Source organism: Thalassophryne amazonica, chromosome 14 (genome assembly GCF_902500255.1).
Source record: "Thalassophryne amazonica chromosome 14, fThaAma1.1, whole genome shotgun sequence".
NCBI classification, from domain to species: Eukaryota; Metazoa; Chordata; class Actinopteri; order Batrachoidiformes; family Batrachoididae; genus Thalassophryne; species Thalassophryne amazonica.
Genome location: NC_047116.1, coordinates 60,932,347 through 60,953,206, shown reverse-complemented (window position 1 = coordinate 60,953,206; position 20,860 = coordinate 60,932,347). Strand labels below are relative to the sequence as shown.

General features: G+C 40.4%; 1 protein-coding gene across 2 annotated transcripts; it reads left to right on the top strand.

The window, feature by feature from the left end:
• Positions 1–14,182: 14,182 nt before the first annotated feature.
• On the top strand, positions 14,183–16,615 carry cdk5r2b (cyclin-dependent kinase 5, regulatory subunit 2b (p39)). 2 transcript variants are annotated; one of them, XM_034186642.1, is made up of 2 exons: positions 14,183–15,516; positions 15,609–16,615. In XM_034186642.1, the coding sequence occupies exon 1, from the start codon at positions 14,619–14,621 to the stop codon at positions 15,486–15,488; it is 870 nt and encodes a 289-aa protein (XP_034042533.1). In that variant the 5' UTR covers positions 14,183–14,618; the 3' UTR covers positions 15,489–15,516; positions 15,609–16,615. The 2 variants fall into 2 exon arrangements, with proteins under 2 accessions (XP_034042533.1, XP_034042532.1); XM_034186641.1 differs by having other exon boundaries at positions 14,185–15,533; positions 15,626–16,615.
• The last annotated feature ends 4,245 nt before the right edge of the window (positions 16,616–20,860 follow it).

The window sequence follows — 20,860 nt, the reverse complement described above, 5'->3', positions numbered from 1 at the left end:
GAAACCAACATTGAATGCTCGTGACCTTTGATCCCTCAGACGGCACTGCATTAAAATCCAACATCATTGTGGAAAGGATCTTACCACATGGGCTCAGGAAACTTCAGAAAACCGCTGTCAGTTAACACAGTTCGTCGCTACATCTACAAGTGCAAGTTAAAACGTTACCATACAAAGCGAAAGCCATACATCAACAACATCCAGAAAACGCCGAGCTCATTTGAAAATGGACAGAGGCAAAGTGGAAATCTGTGCTGTGGTCTGATGAGTCCACATTTCAAATTGGTTTTGGAAATCATGGATGTTGTGTCTCCAGACAACAAGAGGAAAAAGACCATCCAGACTGTTACCAGCGCAAAGTTCAAAAGCCAGCATCTGTGATGGTATGGGGGGTGTGTTATCGCAATGGCATGGGCAACTTACACATCTGTGATAGCACCATCAATGCTGAAAGGGACATCCAGGGTTTGGAGCAACACATGCTGCCATCCAAGCAACGTCTTTTTCAGGGACGTCCCTGCTTATTTCAGCAAGACAATGCCAAGTCACATTCTGCACATGTTACAACAGTGTGGCTTCGTAGTAAAAGAGTGCAGGTACTAGACTGACCTGCCTGCAGTCCAGACCTGTTGCCCATTGAAAATAGTGGCACATTATGAAGAGCAAATATGACAATGGAGACCCTGGACTGTTGAGCAGCTGAAGTCGTACATCAAGCAAGAATGGGAAAGAATTCCGCTTGCAAAGCTTCAAGAATTAGTGTCCTCAGTTCTCAAATATTTATTGAGTGTTGTTAGAAGGAAAGGTGATGTAACACAGTGGTAAATATACTACTGTCCCAGCTTTTTTGAAACATGTTGCAGGCATCAATTTCTAATTGAGCAAATATTTGCACAAAAACAATAAAGTCTATCAGTTTGAACATTAAATATCTTGTCTTTGTGGTGTATTCAATTGAATATAGGTTGAAGAGGATTTGCAAATCATTGTGTTCTGTTTTTATTTACATTTTTCACAACGTCCCAACTTCAATGGAATTGGGGTTGTACAATGAAGCATGGTGGTGGCAGCATCATGCTGAGGGGATGTTTTATCAGCAGCAGGAACTGGGAGACTAGTCAGGATTGAGGGAAAGATGAATGCAGCAATGTACAGATACATCCTGAATGAAAACCTGCAACAGAGGGCTCTTGACCTCAGACTGGAGTGACAGTTCATCTTTCAGCAGGACAATGACCCAAAGCCAGGGGTGGGCAATCATGTGCCATGAAGGGCCGAGACACTGCAGGTTTTCCTTGCAACCAATCACCTCAGCAGGTGGGTTACTGATGAACTTCTCCTCTGAAAATAAACACATGATCATCAAAGAAATCACCTGCTAAGGTGATCACTAACAATCACCCAGACCTGAATCCAATTGAACACCTCTGGAGAGATCTGTAAATGGCTGTGCACCAACACTCTCCATTCAACCTGATGCAGCTTGAGAAGTGCTGCAAAGAGAAATGGGCAAAGTTGCCCAAAGATAGGTGCACCAAGGTGGTGACATCAAATTCAAGAAGACTTGAGGCTGTAATTGCTGCCAAAGTGTCATCAATAAAGTATTGAGCAAAGGGTGTGAATACTTATGTACATGTGATTTCTTAGTTGTTTTTTGTTTTGTTTTGTTTTTTCAACTAAATTTGCAAAAATTACAAAAAAAAATAAAAAATATTTTCATGTTGTCATTATGGATGTTGTGAGTAGAATTTTAAGGGGAAAAAATTAATTTACCTCCATTTTGAATAAGGCTGGAACATAACAAAATGTGGAAAAAGTGAAGCGCTGTGAACCGAACTGGACTTTCTAATGTCAAGAGGCAAACCGTTTCATCGTGTAGGAGCACAATAAGCAAATGCACCAAACCTGCTGAACTTCTTTTTAACCCTGGGAACACAGAGCAAACCTGCATCCTGTGATCGCAGAGCACAAGAAGGCACATAAGGTTGAGCAAGTTCAGCATAGCTCGGTGCCAAATCATTTAGAGCCTTATAAGTCAGCAGCAAGACCTGAAAATCAACTCTTAAGCACCCATCACACATAGCAAGAATGTGCAGGAACTGGGCCAAAATGGCAAATATGGCCATAATCCGGACGCAGACGGGAGGGAAAGAGGCATGTAGACTGTGGGTGGATCCCATCCAGACTACCTCATCCACACCTGCACGATCACATCCAAAGCATATTTATACAACAGTTTAGATGACACAGACTGCTGTCAGACAGCCATAAAAGGCACTGAAGACTGCCCGATGTCCAAACGTCTGGATGGCAAACACAGGATGGAGGCAGTGCTGTGTCCTTCCTTTGCACAGGACCTGACAGTACTGGACATCACAGTACAGCCAAAGTAGGGACCAGATTCATGCCATATGTGTCCAAGCTGGCATTGGTGCTGTCACTCACTCACTCATGCAATCACATCTGCGCTCATCTTCCCCTTCCCAGCACTACTGACCTCACGTGGGTATGCGTGTTCAAACAGATGCTAAAATGATCACTCAGCTACGTGTGTGTGTGTGTGTGTGTGTGTGTGTGTGTGTGTGTGTGTGTGTGTGTGTGTGTGTGTGTGTGTGTGTGTGTGTGTGTGTGTGTGTGTTTGTGTGTTCATAATGGCTGAATGAGCCGCTAAGCTTATGCGCAGGGCACACGTGCGCACTGCTGCCAGTCACTGGACCCTTTTCCTGAAAGTTTGCAGCAGTGGGCCAAGCTTTCACACCATGTGTCAGACACAGCCTTTCCATCAAACTTTAATTTCTTTCTGCCTGAATCCTCATAACCCATAACCATTCTTGAGCTCAGAAGATACAGAGGGGTTAATGTCAAAATCCAAAAAATGTTACTGGTTTGAAAACAAAATGTTATTTTAATGATACTGTATCCACCTTATTTCTGTAAAAATGTTGCAAGTATACAAGTGAACCTATGTTTTTTTCCCCCTAGAACAGACTAAAGCACATTTTCAGTCTAGTGTTTTCATGGCAAAAGTCATTTCAATGAGGTACATTATGAGTTGCTGAATTATTTTGGAACACATGACACAGGTTAGTAGTTGTTAGCACATATGTGTTGAAATCATCAGAAACACAAAGCCCTTTCTGGGGATTCCTTAGTGATTAGCCTTCAGTCGGTGCTATTTGTGCGTGTTTCCACTGTGAGCCGAAGGATCAGATCAGCCAGTCAACATGTAATGAGGTGGACTTGTTGCAGGTCAGCCGAGGCTAATTGGATCAACATCGTGAGCCCTCAAACTCTGTGCTGGGTGGAACATACTGCACACAGTCCAAGAGACAGGTAGTCACACAATCCCTGTGCAATACCTCATCACTTCCAGTGTCACAGCAAAGAAGCTTGTGGGTTTGAACCCCACATGGCTGACTAAGACTTGGGAGAAAAGTTTTATGGGTACGTTCCTAAAGATGCCTGCAGGTGTGAATTGAGCAAAAGCTTCCAGAGCATAGTTTGATCTGCACAGGTTAGAAGCCATTTGAAAAGGATTCATATTACCACAAGCAACTGCACAGTCTATTCCACAAAAACATAAGAAACTCAAGACAATACGGATTTTACATTAACGCTGGGTGACAGTGTGCCATAAAGAGCAAAAACAATGCAGAATTTCCTCACTATGAATCACCCCAGCATGTGGTTTTACTGAGGGTGTATATCTCCTCTTAGGAAAGGATACAGTACTTTTCGATATACATTTTTACACAATTCATGAATGATACAGAAGAGAATAGAGGTGACACTCCGATGCACTTTAGTCAATAGCCACTGGCGGCACTGTGGAAGTGCTGCCGCCATCTTGGACTGCTGATGATAACATCAACATTCACTACAGTGTAATTTATTATATTTTATTTGTCTTGATGGATCATGACTGGGGTTTATTTTCATTGTGAGCAGAATACTGAACACATAATGGGTAGCAGTGGTGAACGCTGGGACCATTATGACTAATAAAATCATTACAGAAAAGACTTTCACCTCTTAAAAAGTGATTTATTTTCTGCTTGTTGGTGGCTGAGAAACTCACCTGGCACAAACACCAAGGGGCTTCTTTAAAAACACTACGGTTATTCACACGCAATTCTACGATAAGAAATTAAAGTGTTTCCAGACGTCTTATGTGGATAGGTTTTCGTTAAGATGTGATTTATTTTTATTCTCTCTTATTTTTATTCTGCCATAGGTATTAAAGGCACTGCGCTGCGGTGGTTTGAATCATATTTGTCTAATAGATTACAATTTGTTCATGTAAATGGGGAATCTTCTTCACAGACTAAAGTTAATTATGGAGTTCCACAAGGTTCTGTGCTAGGACCAATTTTATTCACTTTATACATGCTTCCCTTAGGCAGTATTATTAGACGGTATTGCTTAAATTTTCATTGTTACGCAGATGATACCCAGCTTTATCTATCCATGAAGCCAGACGACACACACCAATTAGCTAAACTGCAGGATTGTCTTACAGACATAAAGACATGGATGACCTCTAATTTCCTGCTTTTAAACTCAGATAAAACTGAAGTTATTGTACTTGGCCCCACAAATCTTAGAAACATGGTGTCTAACCAGATCCTTACTGTGGATGGCATTACCCTGACCTCTAGTAATACTGTGAGAAATCTTGGAGTCATTTTTGATCAGGATATGTCATTCAAAGCGCATATTAAACAAATATGTAGGACTGCTTTTTTGCATTTACGCAATATCTCTAAAATCAGAAAGGTCTTGTCTCAGAGTGATGCTGAAAAACTAATTCATGCATTTATTTCCTCTAGGCTGGACTATTGTAATTCATTATTATCAGGTTGTCCTAAAAGTTCCCTAAAAAGCCTTCAGTTAATTCAAAATGCTGCAGCTAGAGTACTGACGGGGACTAGAAGGAGAGAGCATATCTCACCCATATTGGCCTCTCTTCATTGGCTTCCTGTTAATTCTAGAATAGAATTTAAAATTCTTCTTCTTACTTATAAGGTTTTGAATAATCAGGTCCCATCTTATCTTAGGGACCTCGTAGTACCATATCACACCAATAGAGCGCTTCACTCTCAGACTGCAGGCTTACTTGTAGTTCCTAGGGTTTGTAAGAGTAGAATGGGAGGCAGAGCCTTCAGCTTTCAGGCTCCTCTCCTGTGGAACCAGCTCCCAATTCAGATCAGGGAGACAGACACCCTCTCTACTTTTAAGATTAGGCTTAAAACTTTCCTTTTTGCTAAAGCTTATAGTTAGGGCTGGATCAGGTGACCCTGAACCATCCCTTAGTTATGCTGCTATAGACGTAGACTGCTGGGGGGTTCCCATGATGCACTGTTTCTTTCTCTTTTTGCTCTGTATGCACCACTCTGCATTTAATCATTAGTGATTGATCTCTGCTCCCCTCCACAGCATGTCTTTTTCCTGGTTCTCTCCCTCAGCCCCAACCAGTCCCAGCAGAAGACTGCCCCTCCCTGAGCCTGGTTCTGCTGGAGGTTTCTTCCTGTTAAAAGGGAGTTTTTCCTTCCCACTGTAGCCAAGTGCTTGCTCACAGGGGGTCGTTTTGACCGTTGGGGTTTTACATAATTATTGTATGGCCTTGCCTTACAATATAAAGTGCCTTGGGGCAACTGTTTGTTGTGATTTGGCGCTATATAAAAAAATTGATTGATTGATTGATTGATTCTCGGACAGACACAATGGCAACAGGTCAGATTTAAAAACTTCATTTTCTCTGTATGCTGCCAACAGGTCTCCTTCAAATGATGAAAAACTTTGTTTTTGGTCATTTAAAAAATTCAAATACAGGATCTAACAGCAATTCTTCCTGTTTGCTGGCTGGGGATTTGTTTAGAATGGAAATAGAGATATTAACAGCATCAGATTTGGACAGAAATATGAACTGCAGTTCAGAAAACTTGCACTCTAATGACCAGTGCAAAGCAACACAAATGCAAAGTAATGCATAATATTTATAACAAAATATTTATTAAAGCCTCGCAACGGGGCACCAAAAGATATAGTGTATTTTTTTATTAGAGCCTCCACACGGGAGCACCAAAAGATATATGTAGCGGATATTTAATAAAGCCTCCACACGGAGGACCATAAAGACGTAACCATTTAGTTAAATCTCGATCGGCTCACACCGGAGCACCATAAGAGGGTAGTGAATAAGCAGTTAAACTCCCAAATTGAATTAGATTGGGTTAGGCCCCATCTGATGAATCACCAAAATAATTAACAATTTAAGGTTTAATACTTATTATTTAGTTATTATTCAGGGCACCACCTATTTATAGCATAGGTACTTTAATTTAAACATTCATTAATTTGTCAGTCTCAAATGAATTAATCAATCTCAATTTAATTAAATCAGCCTCTGGTTTGAAAGTTTGAATTCACAATACAATTAACCAATGTTTCCTTATGAACACAAAATGAACCACAGCAGAAATATTTACAATTTATTTACAAGTAATGAACAGTTTACTGGCATTTTTGTGGACAGTGATTAAATAAGTTCATTCATAGAAACAATTTTCTTACTCACTCATGAGATGTTGAAAGAGAGAGATAAAGCTTAAAGACTTTAAGTGAATAAATCTGATTAGAATTTAATGATGAAATTTGAAGCCAGTTATTAAGAAAAATATTAAACAAACATATGAATATGCTTAAAAGGAAGTCACTTTGTATCCATTGACAGCAAACCCTTTCCTGGAATCTTTAACTGGGTCACTTAGCTGGTCCGTCGAGGAGATGGTTTGGATGGCCCGTTCGTCCTTCATTGATGTAGGTTCTGCAGCGTGCTCACTTGGGTCAGGGGTTAACTCAGTGGTCTCCCCATGTGATCCCAAAGGCTTGCAGGATGGCTGCTTGCAGTCAGGTTTGAAATCAGCTCCATCGTCAGCTGCTGGACCCCAGAGGTGGAGGTGTTTGTTGAAAATGGTTTCTGATAGCTTTTAAAAAGTTTGTTGGAGCCAGATTAAAAATCTTTGTGAATTTAGGAAAAAGTTAAAACTTTAAAAGCATTGAAAAAACAAAATAGCCGACAGAAAAGTAGAGTCGGTTTTCTGTAAATTTGCTATTAATTTGAAAAGTTAAGCTCGGAGGTTCTCTTAAAAATTCAAAAGACTTGACGCACATTAGAGCGTCAGGTTAAAACTTTATTAAAATTATCAAAAATGAACAAATAATGAATGCTACGTGGTAGTCTTAGCTTAGCTTAGCAATGGGGCCTTGGCCCAAGAATAAAAATGAAATGTTTAAGAAAGGAAGCGAGAGAGGAGAGCAGGGAGAAGGGTTGCCAGCAGAGAAGAGAGCAGCAAGACTCTGTTCTTACTTTTTAAAGGAGACTAACGTCACCAAGCTCCACCCATTTAGGGTGTATAATCTCACAGAAAATTCATGTGGTCACAGTACAGACACAAATGATTCAATTATTTAAGCACATTAATTATTTTGTTATACTATTGTTCTAAGACACTCGAATGGATACACATTATTAATCTTCACTTAAGCACATCCTTTGGATAACAGAATATTTCACCATCAACATATTGAATGCAGAAAGAGCACACTTAAATGCATATCAGTTACAATAACAGGTCAATAAAATGTTATAATTATATGAAAAGCATTTCATTTGATTAATCAATACCACGAACATTATAAGTTTTTTAGATATATGAATCAAAGAATACTGATGCAATTATTTTAATTTAAAAGAATGTCTTTCTTCACTTAAACCTAAAGATAATAGCTGTTATCAAGACAACGTTTTATGGCCCTGTGTTGTGGAAGGGATATCGTCTCACAGTCTTGAGAGGGTCTGGCCTTGGCGTGAGGTCATAAAATTTGGGTTCTCCTGGCCTGGAGAAACTCAGATTCTGACGTGAAGCCATTCTAATGTGGCTTCACGTCAAAGCTTCTGGGGAAAACCTGGTCTTGTTAGGAGAGACGGCATCCATCCCACTTTGGATGGAGCAGCTCTCATTTCTAGAAATCTGGCCAATTTTCTTAAATCCTCCAAACCGTGATTATCCAGGGTTGGGACCAGGAAGCAGAGTTGTAGTCTTACACACCTCTCTGTAGCTTCTCTCCCCCTGCCATCCCCTCATTACCCCATCCCCGTAGAGACGGTGCCTGCTCCCAGACCACCAACAACCAGTAAAAATCTATTTAAGCATAAAAATTCAAAAACAAAAAATAATATAGCACCTTCAACTGCACCACAGACTAAAACAGTTAAATGTGGTCTATTAAACATTAGATCTCTCTCTTCTAAGTCCCTGTTAGTAAATGATATAATAATGGATCAACATATTGATTTATTCTGCCTTACAGAAACCTGGTTACAGCAGGATGAATATGTTAGTTTAAATGAGTCAACACCCCCGAGTCACACTAACTGCCAGAATGCTCGTAGCACGGGCCGAGGCGGAGGATTAGCAGCAATCTTCCACTCCAGCTTATTAATTAATCAAAAACCCAGACAGAGCTTTAATTCATTTGAAAGCTTGTCTCTTAGTCTTGTCCATCCAAATTGGAAGTCCCAAAAACAAGTTTTATTTGTTGTTATCTATCGTCCTCCTGATCGTTACTGTGAGTTTCTCTGTGAATTTTCGGACCTTTTGTCTGACTTAGTGCTTAGCTCAGATAAGATAATTATAGTGGGCGATTTTAACATCCACACAGATGCTGAGAATGACAGCCTCAACACTACATTCATTATTATCAGGTTGTCCTAAAAGTTCCCTGAAAAGCCTTCAGTTAATTCAAAATGCTGCAGCTAGAATACTGACAGGGACTAGAAGGAGAGAGCATATCTCACCCATATTGGCCTCTCTTCATTGGCTTCCTGTTAATTCTAGAATAGAATTTAAAATTCTTCTTCTTACTTATAAGGTTTTGAATAATCAGGTCCCATCTTATCTTAGGGACCTCGTAGTACCATATCACCCCAATAGAGCGCTTCGCTCTCAGACTGCAGGCTTACTTGTAGTTCCTAGGGTTTGTAAGAGTAGAATGGGAGGCAGAGCCTTCAGCTTTCAGGCTCCTCTCCTGTGGAACCAGCTCCCAATTCAGATCAGGGAGACAGACACCCTCTCTACTTTTAAGATTAGGCTTAAAACTTTCCTTTTTGCTAAAGCTTATAGTTAGGGCTGGATCAGGTGACCCTGAACCATCCCTTAGTTATACTGCTATAGACTTAGACTGCTGGGGGGTTCCCATGATGCACTGAGTGTTTCTTTCTCTTTTTGCTCTGTATGCACCACTCTGCATTTAATCATTAGTGATTGATCTCTGCTCCCCTCTACAGCATGTCTTTTCCCTGGTTCTCTCCCTCAGCCCCAACCAGTCCCAGCAGAAGACTGCCCCTCCCTGAGCCTGGTTCTGCTGGAGGTTTCTTCCTGTTAAAAGGGAGTTTTTCCTTCCCACTGTCGCCAAGTGCTTGCTCACAGGGAGTCGTTTTGACCGTTGGGGTTTTTCTGTAATTATTGTATGGCTTTGCCTTGCAATATGAAGCGCCTTGGGGCAACTGTTTGTTGTGATTTGGCGCTATATAAATGAAATTGATTTGATTTGATTATAATGTCATGTAATTCATAATGACCAAAAATTCACTGATAAAAAGGCAAGGGCTCCCCTTTGAAGAACTTTGAATTACAGTTTTGTTTTGCTGTGAATCCCAGTGTTGGCCCATGGGGGATGTCTCCAAGCTTATCTGAAGATCTCCAGATGACTTAGGAATTTCTCAACTGAGAGGGAAAACACAGTCTTTTGTCTGCAGTTCCAAACTCATGTTTTTGTTGAGACAGCATTAATGTATTTATTTAATTAGGGTGAATTGAGGCCATGGCGCTACATATTCCAGTGTCAGCTTTGATTTCTGGGCAAGACTCATAGTGCTGTTAATACATCAGATCATCATTTTATAGATGTGTACTCTTTGCACAGACACAGTGGCATTGGGGCTCATTGCATGTTATGAAAGTGTTAAGGCTGCCCATGTATTAATGTTCTTATTTTTCTTATTCAAAGTATCAAAGTATGAGAAAAGACAAAAACAAGTTCACCTCTGCAACAGGTGCCATGATCTTGGCTTCTTTCATCAACCACATCAAGTGATGTGACTGTAGACTGTGTGGGTCTGACGGTTTAAAACAGTCCAACATGGTGGTGGCAGAACGAAGCCAAGTTGAAATCTGTTGCTATGGTCGTTCTAGTGAGTGTCACCTCTTGTTACTATATTCTCTTTGACAATACTCTTTATTATGGAATGATTTAGTTTGGTGTGATACAATGCAGTCGATGCAGTTCTATGTTTAATTGAGATAATAATGTTCCATAATAAATTAGCCAAAATTAACACTGCTTACCTTCAAATAGATATTTAATCAAAAACCACAGACCTTTTTCAGATTTTTGCTACTGCATTGCAGACCATTGGCGCTGCCTCTGCTCACCTTTTATTCACCACTGGGGGCAGCACCACATACAATGAACCACAATGTACTTAAATAAGTCCTTTGACTTTCTTTTATTATCCTCAGGATTTTTTTTATGTGCCAGTATTTTATTGTTTGTTGTTGTTGTTGTTGTTTTATAAATGATAGTGTACGTTTTATTTTTTTAAGTGGTACATATATCAATCAGCAGCATGGTGGGTTAGTGGTTTGCACTGTTGCTTCACAGCAAGAAGCTCATGGGTTCGATTCCCACCTGTAGCCTTTCTGTGTGGAGTTTGCATGTTCTGTCTGTGTCTGCGTGGGTTCTCTCAGTGTGCGGCGGCTTCCTCCCGCATGTGAATGTGTTTGTTTGTCTATATGTGGCCCTCTGATAGACTGGTGTCATGTCCATGGTGTATCCACCTCATGCCCCATGACTGCTGTGATTGGCATCGACACCCCTCCCCCCCATTGGAGTAAGCAGGTGTACAAAATGGATGGATGGATAAATCAATCAGTCAAGCAGAAAGCTCAGCATAGAATCCCAGAAGTAAAAGCTAGCTGTTGTTAGCATTGCCAGAACTAGCATAGTTTAATTTTCCTGTTCTGAATCTGAGTAACAGTACTGACAAACTGGGAATCAAACATAAAGTGCAAATTGGCACAGTTATTTGTTATACCGTCTACCACTACTGGATACATTGGCTTTGTTTTTACCTTGCAGGAAAAGTTAACATTCCTGACAACCGTTGGACTTTTATGAGAGTTTAAAGACATGAAAGTAGCAGTAAAACAACCTTGATTCAACTGATTCACAACATTGAAATTTAGCCATCAACCAATTCATAGATAGATTCAAGGGTTCATGTACTGATGTAGTCACATATATTAATTTTTCATTAATTTTGAGTTTATTTTGGTTAATTGTTACACCATCATCACTGTCTGAGGTGACCATTAACAAGAAAAACCTGCACATAGTTGCCTACCCCTGCTTATGCACGCCATCACTGTGACCTGTGACCTGAAATGCTGTCAAAAAAGCCATGACTAATCCAACAACAACAAAAAAAAGCTCTCGGGTTCAAATTGGGTGTGTCCCCAGCACAGAATTTCTGAAAAATGGACTGAAATGTTGCTGAAAATGTACCAATTCAATCATATTTCAAGCTTATAGAGTCATAGTTTTGCAATTTTAAACCAATAATTAAAGTAATTTTCTTCACTCATTTTCTTCATATCATATCACAAACAGCAGAGATCAGAGAGTCAGGGCATGTTGTGGCCACAGAGCTGTGCAGCTGAAAACAGCATCTCTGCTCGACTCTGATGTGAAGAAAAAAAACTCTGTCATGAAAATAATACATTAAATAATCCAACGGTCTTTCGGAGACATCGTTTAACCATTGTCCAGCTTTGTTTCTGTAGCTGGTGCTTCATCAGAATTTTCATAGTAAAATCTGAGTGAATCCCAACGACAACCTCAATTCGTTCGTATTCCGTTTTGCTTTCTGTCTTGACGGTTCCTCGTTGTTTGCATAGTTCCCGTACTGTCAGCGTTCCGTTTGACTGTTGTCCAGCTTCATCCAACCTCCCACGTCCGACGTCTTGCACGATCATTGATGATATCTCTGCGGATCAATAACTAAAAATCCGACGATGTGAACATGATTCGTCCATGTGTGGGATGAAAAACAACATTTTCATACCGAAACAATAGCGGCAAGAACGTTTTATCATCTACTGTAACTATTTATGCACGTTGCAGCCATCTCTGGCTGCCACCAACGGGTGCACAAGCAATAATTCTTTGGACAATCTTATTCAATTACGAGGGATACCAGAACAAGAAGAAGAAGAAGAAGAAGAAGAAGAAGCTCCTTACACAGGTTATGTGCATGTTCCATGTCTTCTTCTCTGTTTTTGTGTGGAAGTGTTACATACAGACCTGGTATACACTGTGATTTTGATTCTGATGACTGACCCTGCAGAAGGTCTATGCTGTGATTCAGTTCTGCTATAATTGTGTATATGCAGCCATCTTGGTTTATTAAATATGAATCAGCTTTTGGGTTCTCATTTAATATTGAAATGTATATTGTAATGCAATAAAAGGTTTGTGTTCTATGTTGTAGTACTGAGAAGCAATGTTGTCAGAATATCAATGGGCCAAAAACAAAGTGAATACAGGGTTAGGGTTATTTGCAGTAATACAATTCATTTATTTCATTTATGCAGCGCCAAATCACAACAAAGCTGAGGCGAGTAATTTTCCCCTGCTGCACCGTGACCACCCGCTGCACTTTGAATTACGTGCAGTGATCACGGAATGAATTAGAATGAATTTGTGCTGCCATGACAAAACTTTTGCACTTTTCATGACAATATGATGAACCAATAGATTATTGTATATTTTGTGCTACTGAATCATGACAATCCGTGAGACTGGGTTGACCATGACACTGGATTTTAACATTCGCCCACCTGTCAAATCCCACTTTAACCACTAAGTACAAGTATCGATGTTATCACAGGCTCTAACCCCTTTTCAGTGCAGTGTTGCCCAACAGAAAGTGAAATTTGGTGATCATGTCCCACTAATAAGCAGTAACAAATCATTTAAATATTCAGAGTCTGTTTTTCGAAAGAGAAAATCAATATAATCTGAGAGGTGTGTATTGTTTTCAAATTCAAAAATTTCGTACAACATTAAAAAGATTTTGTGTTTCTGTGAGTGGAGTAAAAACATGGAATAACTTGAATCAAGAACTTAAATAATGCCAAACAACCTGACATGCGTTTTTTTTTTTTTGGTTTGTTTTGTTTTGTTTTGATATTCTTTTTCTCTATTGTTTTTTATTGGAAAAAAGGGTGAATGTAATGTGATGTTTTGTTGACAGATCCGATGCTCAATGTCTGTGTCTGTCTGAATAAATGTATTCATTCATTCATTCATTTGGATGGGGATAAATTTGTTAAAATTGTTCCCAAGAAAAATAGGAGACTGATGTAGTTCAGCTCACTTGTCGTCCCTGGCCCGAAAACTGGTAACACACACACACACAACAAACAAAGACTTTAGCCCTCACAGTTTAAAATTAGTGTTTTCCTGCAGCCCAAATCTGTAAAATGAGCTGTTTTTATTTTGGCCCATACAGCATGCAGTGAAATTACTATCTGGTTTTGGCCGAGACACAGTATATGGTAGCTTGATTGAAACTCTTATTTTAACCTGCTGTGTGTGTTTTCATTTTGATCAGACAAACTGTTCGTTAATCAGACAGACGCCCTGCTTTTTTGAACTGCAGATCGTCATCACATTTTCAGAGGTCCAGATTGAATTTGCAAACCCACGTTGCCCAACTATTATTTCTACCGGCTCACCTTAAACACAGCAGGCTAGAACCGGCCCTGCTTATACGATACTCCAAACAACATATTTTTGGGGATCTTTATGATTAGACAAATAATGTGGTACTTTTCAATATGACTGAAGCATTTTTGAATGTTGATCCCTGTCTAATCCTCCATTGACTTCTCCCTGGCTGGCTCCCTGGGATGGTTTTGAGTAGGTCATGATCCACTGAAGCTGGTGGTGTGTTGTAAGTGGTGTTTATTCCCCTTAAAGTCTGTCGATTAGGTCAAAATTGGCTTCAGGCTCGTGGATTATACAGGATATACAGCATTTTGCAAAATGTCGGCATGCAAAATAAAATAAACAGATTTCCAAAAACGTCAAGCGGGATTATGAGATGCACAAAGTAGAACAGTAGTTCTCGGATTGTTTACAGCTTCGGCTATAAAAAGGGAACCTTGAACTAAAAACAGCATCCCAACTGATTGGATGATTGATTGCTCCTCTCATTGGTCGAGCCGGCTGTCACTCAGAGGCCGGGCTGCTGGTTGGTCTAAACCCGGGTTTTATGCGGGTCCACTAATCCTTTCTTTGGGATCGTGTTGCGCCTTTTGTACAGCTTCTTTTGGAGTACGGTTGTCCGTATCCTCGGGCGGAGAAAAATCACATCTTGAACCTAAATGGAGCTGAAATCGTTGTCGTGATCCTTCACCGCCTCTCTCAGCGTGCACATCAACTCCCAGCCGCAGTCACACCAGCCCGCCGGCTCCGCTCGTTGCGCAGACATGGGAACCGTTCTGTCCATCTCCCCGACCACAAAGAGAGGCTCCGTGGACACCGAGGTGAGCAAAAATGGGCTCAAAAACGACAAGACCGTCAAACGACCCTCTATTTTCGTCTCTCTGTCCTGGAAGAAGCTGGTGGCCAATTCGGCCAAGAAGAACGCAAAGAAAGTCACCCCGAATCCGGCGCAGCCGTCCAACCAGGTGGCGCAGCTGAACAGCGAGAACGCGAAGAAATCCCAGGCCGAGGAGAAGAAACACAAAGCGCCCATCCCCGTGCCCGTACCCACGGTGCCCACGCGTAACAACGAGGTGGCCACGCAGAACAGGAGGCCGTCGTCTGTGCAGAAACAGCCCAGCAATCTGTCTCTGGTGTCTCCCAGGCGGATCGTCATCCAGGCGTCCACCGGGGAGCTGCTCCGCTGTCTAGGGGACTTTATCTGCCGCAGGTGTTACAAACTCAAGGAGCTCACCAGCGGGGAGGTGATTCTGTGGTTTCGAAACGTCGATCGGACTCTTTTGCTCCAAGGCTGGCAGGACGTGGGCTTCATCACACCGGCCAACGTGGTGTTCGTCTACCTGCTGTGCCAGGACGCCATCACGGAGGGCGTCAGCACGGCGGCCGAACTGCAGGGCACCTTCCAGACCTGCCTCTACCTCGCCTACTCATACATGGGCAACGAGATCTCCTACCCGCTCAAACCCTTCATCCTCGAGTCCAACGAAGAGGTTTTCTGGGAGACGGCGCTGCGGATCATCGACAGGATGAGCGCCAAAATGCTGATGTTGAATTCAGACCCGCACTTTTTCACCGAGGTGTTCCAGGAGCTCAAACAACAGCGGGAGTCCGGCGACACAAACTTGGATCGCTGACAGGGAGCAGATCCCCCGCCCACCCCCTCCACACACACACGCACACACACACACACACACACACACACACACACACACACACACACACACACACACACACACACACACACACACACACACACACACACACACACACGGATGCTGACTACCTGACACTTAAAGATGCAGTTTAGGAGATGTCATAAATGCATGCCAATGGTATATTGTCCTCTATTGTCCCGTCCCTTGAGTGACGCAGGGATCGACTTCATTTTAAGTGACACTCAGATTTCATTTCTGATCACTTTGACGTGATGAGCTCACTGGATGTCGCATCGAGGTGAGAGGAGCTGTTTGTGAGGAGGAGGAGGAGCTGTCCGAGGTGCTGACCTGTGCAGCCTGCTGTCCCCCTTTTCACTGCAGAGAGCCACGCGTGGCTGAAAGGAGTCATTGTCTTATTGAAATCCACAGCCGTGCCACACTGCAGAACAGCTGTCAAAATCATCCAAACAATTCCTAAAGCTTAAATTTGCTTTATGTTTTTTATTATTATTTTAAAAAATACCAAAATATGTGCATGTTCCACTTTGGATATTTGGCTGAGTAGGTGTTTAAAGGCTCCTAATATTCGGTGCATTGTATGCTGCACCCATTTGGCTTATCTGTAGGAATTTGACTGTGCTCGACTTCTATTATGCATTTCCACATCAGCCACCTCATTTCAAATTCAAATGGTTTACGGTGCAGGTGGACCAGCGGTTCATGCTGAACACGAGTTGGAAGTATTTTCTGCATGTGCTGAAAAATTAGAGGATCTTTCCACTGGAATGTGACGGGTTCAGGGCTGTCGACCCGTGGCCTCTGTCAGAGACTAACATAAAAAGACAGTAAGGAATGTACAGTTCTTAAAGAGAGTTTGTTAAATATTGTTTGTGCCAATGATTAAGTCCTCTCAGCCTGACTTTATATGGTTTACATGTACATACTGCATATTATGTTTTATTTTCCTATGCCTGTTTTGATGGTAATTGTCTGTTAAATGTCATAAAAGCATAACACACCAGTCGAACTTCATGCTGAATAGGTTAAATTTAGTAATGTGCAAAAGTTTTAGGTACAAAAGAGTTTTGTTTAAAAATGTAGCATTCACTGTAGAGCTGCAACAGTGAATTATCAATTGACTATTAAATTAATCAACAACTATTTTGATAATTGATTACAATCGTTTTGAGTCATTTAAAAAATCTAATGATCTGATTTCAACTTCTTAAATGTGAATATTTATTGATTTATTTTACTAGTTTATTTTTCTCAGGCAGACAACTATCTCTTGGTTGTGAACAAAACAAGACATTTAACGGCTTCATCTTAGAAACTCTGAAAAACATTGATCAATGTTTTTCACTATTTTCTGATATTTTATGAGGCAAACAGCTAAGTTAATCAAGCAAATAATCAGCTGATTACTTGATCATGAAATTAGCTGTTAGTTGCAGCCCTAACTCTCCTTGTTCTTCTTTTATTGGTGTGTCAACAGAAAATATATTTGTGAAATTTCCTTTTTTTTTTTTTTTAAAGTAACTTTTTAATTTAATTGAGGAAAGGAATCAATTACACTGGTCAACAACAACAACAAAAAAATTCTTGCATGGACTTTGAGAACTGATTTAGGTTAGGTTTTGGGTGCTGAATCTGAATCTGACCTCAGATTTCCTCTCACATAATGTTTTTTTTTTTTATCTGCATGTTCCGTATTGATGGATTACGCAAAAGTTGCTCATTTACTCACGAGTTTGATGCCACTCATCATGCACAAAAGCAGTTTCAAAAGCTAGTTTTTAAACCAATTTCACAAAATGTGAACAAGAGTTTTAATATCGTTGATGGTGCCGAAGAGGTGGGCGAGACTGCAGCTTTTGCTCCAATGCTTCATAGGAATAATATGTTTTCATATTTCAAAAACGAGATGTTATTGGCAAAAACTAACATATTTGGATTCAGAACCCCCAAATTACCCAAAATCCATTGAAAAACTCCATGCAAGAAAAATCATGTTGACCATTGTAATCACTTTACAAGTCCCATTTTACCAAAATTAAAATAACCTGAATTCTTGTACAACCCGGCTAAGCCTCATTTATGTGCATAAATCTACAAATCCCTGCATTTCAAATGGTGTAAAGTCACTGGCCACATACGTCTGTAAGTCCTTTGCATTGATGTGGATGTTAAGTCAAACATCCAATGGAGAGCGCTGCAGACCCTCTTCAAATTTGACAACAGTAAAATATGGCAATGGTTAAGGAGGGTGTCATGATAATTTTGCCACAAAAGTAACATAAGTGTAGGTGGCAGTGTAGACAGAGGCTGTCTGTGTGGCTGTTAAATACTTCACAACAGGATTCTATGTAAAATTCTTGTCAAAATATTCCACCACGGATGACAGTGTTCTTTGTGTGCTTTTGCTTTGAGGTTGTGTGTTGCTTGAGCTCTGGCTGCACCGCCTCCATGATTACCGCTGGTATTGCTCCTTTTCATCCGTATCTGTAAGCGTTCGGAAAATGGATGCAAATATGGCAGGAAAGTACAGAGAGAGGACAGAAGGCCCTATCCGTATCTCTATTTAACATTAAACATAACCCTTTGACATGGCCCCAGTCTCTGAGAGCTCCTCCACAGGAGTTCCCCACAACAGACTGGTGTCACACATCTTTTTTTCTATTGTGACGTAATTGTTGTGGGATGAAAGCTTCAACAAAAGCTTTGGATCCACATCCTGTTTTTAATGGGTGGAGTTTTCATTGTTGTTGTTTTAAATAGGGGCTAGATGCTCAAGACTACTACCCAGTGCATGACAACACAAAGGCAGTTGCCAGTTATCACGATTCAATGAATAAATATGGATTGTAAAAGTCTGGTAAAATGCCACCTGCTTTTCTTATAAATGCCAAGTGACTATCTAAAATATTATGTGTATTAAATACTTATTTGTATTTATTTATTGACATTTAGCAGCTTTTCATTATTTTAACGAATGCCTAAAACTATTGCACAATACAGTACATTTCCTCAAAGTGTAAATATTATTTCTGAAGGGTGTCTCATTCAGAAAAAAGTGACAGAAGATTATCATTTGCACAGTTGTGACATTGCAGTTTCTATAAGCTAAATGTGATTTGATTCCAACTCTGAAACCAAGCTTGTAGGACAAAGCTGGCAGTTGTTTTTCAGTATAAGCTCTAAGTGATCACTGCAATGTTGTGTCGTGAACCTGCTGCTTGGGAAGTGGAATATGATGCTGCTATTTTGCACAACTACAAACAAAACAATGTTTTGCACAGTGTTTTAACATAACGGTCATGTGTCGGTGCTTCTTTCCTGGCACTGGAGTTGTATGCCATTGCCTCTGTTTCATGCTTTAGGACAGTTATCCGTGAATATCATTTTTTGTACAGTTCATTATTTTTGCTATGAAACTGAGGTTAAGATATGTTAAGTTGAAGCACTGTGTTGTCATTAAATAAGTGCAGAGCATTGGTGATACGCTCTGGTGTTGCGCCAGTGTTTCACTCACAAATGGTCAATACAGTTATTGTTTATGGAATCCATGACTAAATAAATCCAAACTTGGATAAGATCTATTGCATACTGTGTATTTACTTATGTTTATTTTTATGTATATGTATTATCAGTGGATTGTACTAGGGGGTGGTACTATTTTGCAAAATTAAACATTGCAGTGTATTACCCCCTTAAAAATATGGGGACGGTTATTATGAACAAGAAAATGCAAATCATTCATTGACCAAATCTAGTCCCCCCCGTACAAATCACCTGAAGAGTTGTAGTCTTACACACCTCTCTGCAGCTTCTCTCCCCCTGCCATCCCCTCATTACCCCATCCCTGTAGAGACGGTGCCTGCTCCCGGACTACCAATAACCAGCAAAAATCTATTTAAGCATAAAAATTCAAAAAGAAAAAATAATATAGCACCTTCAACTGCACCACAGACTAAAACAGTTAAATGTGGTCTATTAAACATTAGGTCTCTCTCTTCTAAGTCCCTGTTGGTAAATGATATAATAATTGATCAACATATTGATTTATTCTGCCTTACAGAAACCTGGTTACAGCAGGATGAATATGTTAGTTTAAATGAGTCAACACCCCCGAGTCACACTAACTGTCAGAATGCTCGTAGCACGGGCCGGGGTGGAGGATTAGCAGCAATCTTCCATTCCAGCTTATTTATTAATCAAAAACCCAGACAGAGCTTTAATTCATTTGAAAGCTTGACTCTTAGTCTTGTCCATCCAAATTGGAAGTCCCAAAAACCAGTTTTATTTGTTATTATCTATCGTCCACCTGGTCGTTACTGTGAGTTTCTCTGTGAATTTTCAGACCTTTTGTCTGACTTAGTGCTTAGCTCAGATAAGATAATTATAGTGGGCTTTAGAATTCATCATAGTACAGAAACAGCATTAGTGAAGGTTACAAATGATCTTCTTATGGCCTCGGACAGTGGACTCATCTCTGTGCTTGTTCTGTTAGACCTCAGTGCTGCTTTTGATACTGTTGACCATAAAATTTTATTACAGAGATTAGAGCATGCAATAGGTATTAAAGGCACTGCGCTGCGGTGGTTTGAATCATATTTGTCTAATAGATTACAATTTGTTCATGTAAATGGGGAATCTTCTTCACAGACTAAAGTTAATTATGGAGTTCCACAAGGTTCTGTGCTAGGACCAATTTTATTCACTTTATACATGCTTCCCTTAGGCAGTATTATTAGACGGTATTGCTTAAATTTTCATTGTTACGCAGATGATACCCAGCTTTATCTATCCATGAAGCCAGAGGACACACACCAATTAGCTAAACTGCAGGATTGTCTTACAGACATAAAGACATGGATGACCTCTAATTTCCTGCTTTTAAACTCAGATAAAACTGAAGTTATTGTACTTGGCCCCACAAATCTTAGAAACATGGTGTCTAACCAGATCCTTACTGTGGATGGCATTACCCTGACCTCTAGTAATACTGTGAGAAATCTTGGAGTCATTTTTGATCAGGATATGTCATTCAAAGCGCATATTAAACAAATATGTAGGACTGCTTTTTTGCATTTACGCAATATCTCTAAAATCAGAAAGGTCTTGTCTCAGAGTGATGCTGAAAAACTAATTCATGCATTTATTTCCTCTAGGCTGGACTATTGTAATTCATTATTATCAGGTTGTCCTAAAAGTTCCCTAAAAAGCCTTCAGTTAATTCAAAATGCTGCAGCTAGAGTACTGACGGGGACTAGAAGGAGAGAGCATATCTCACCCATATTGGCCTCTCTTCATTGGCTTCCTGTTAATTCTAGAATAGAATTTAAAATTCT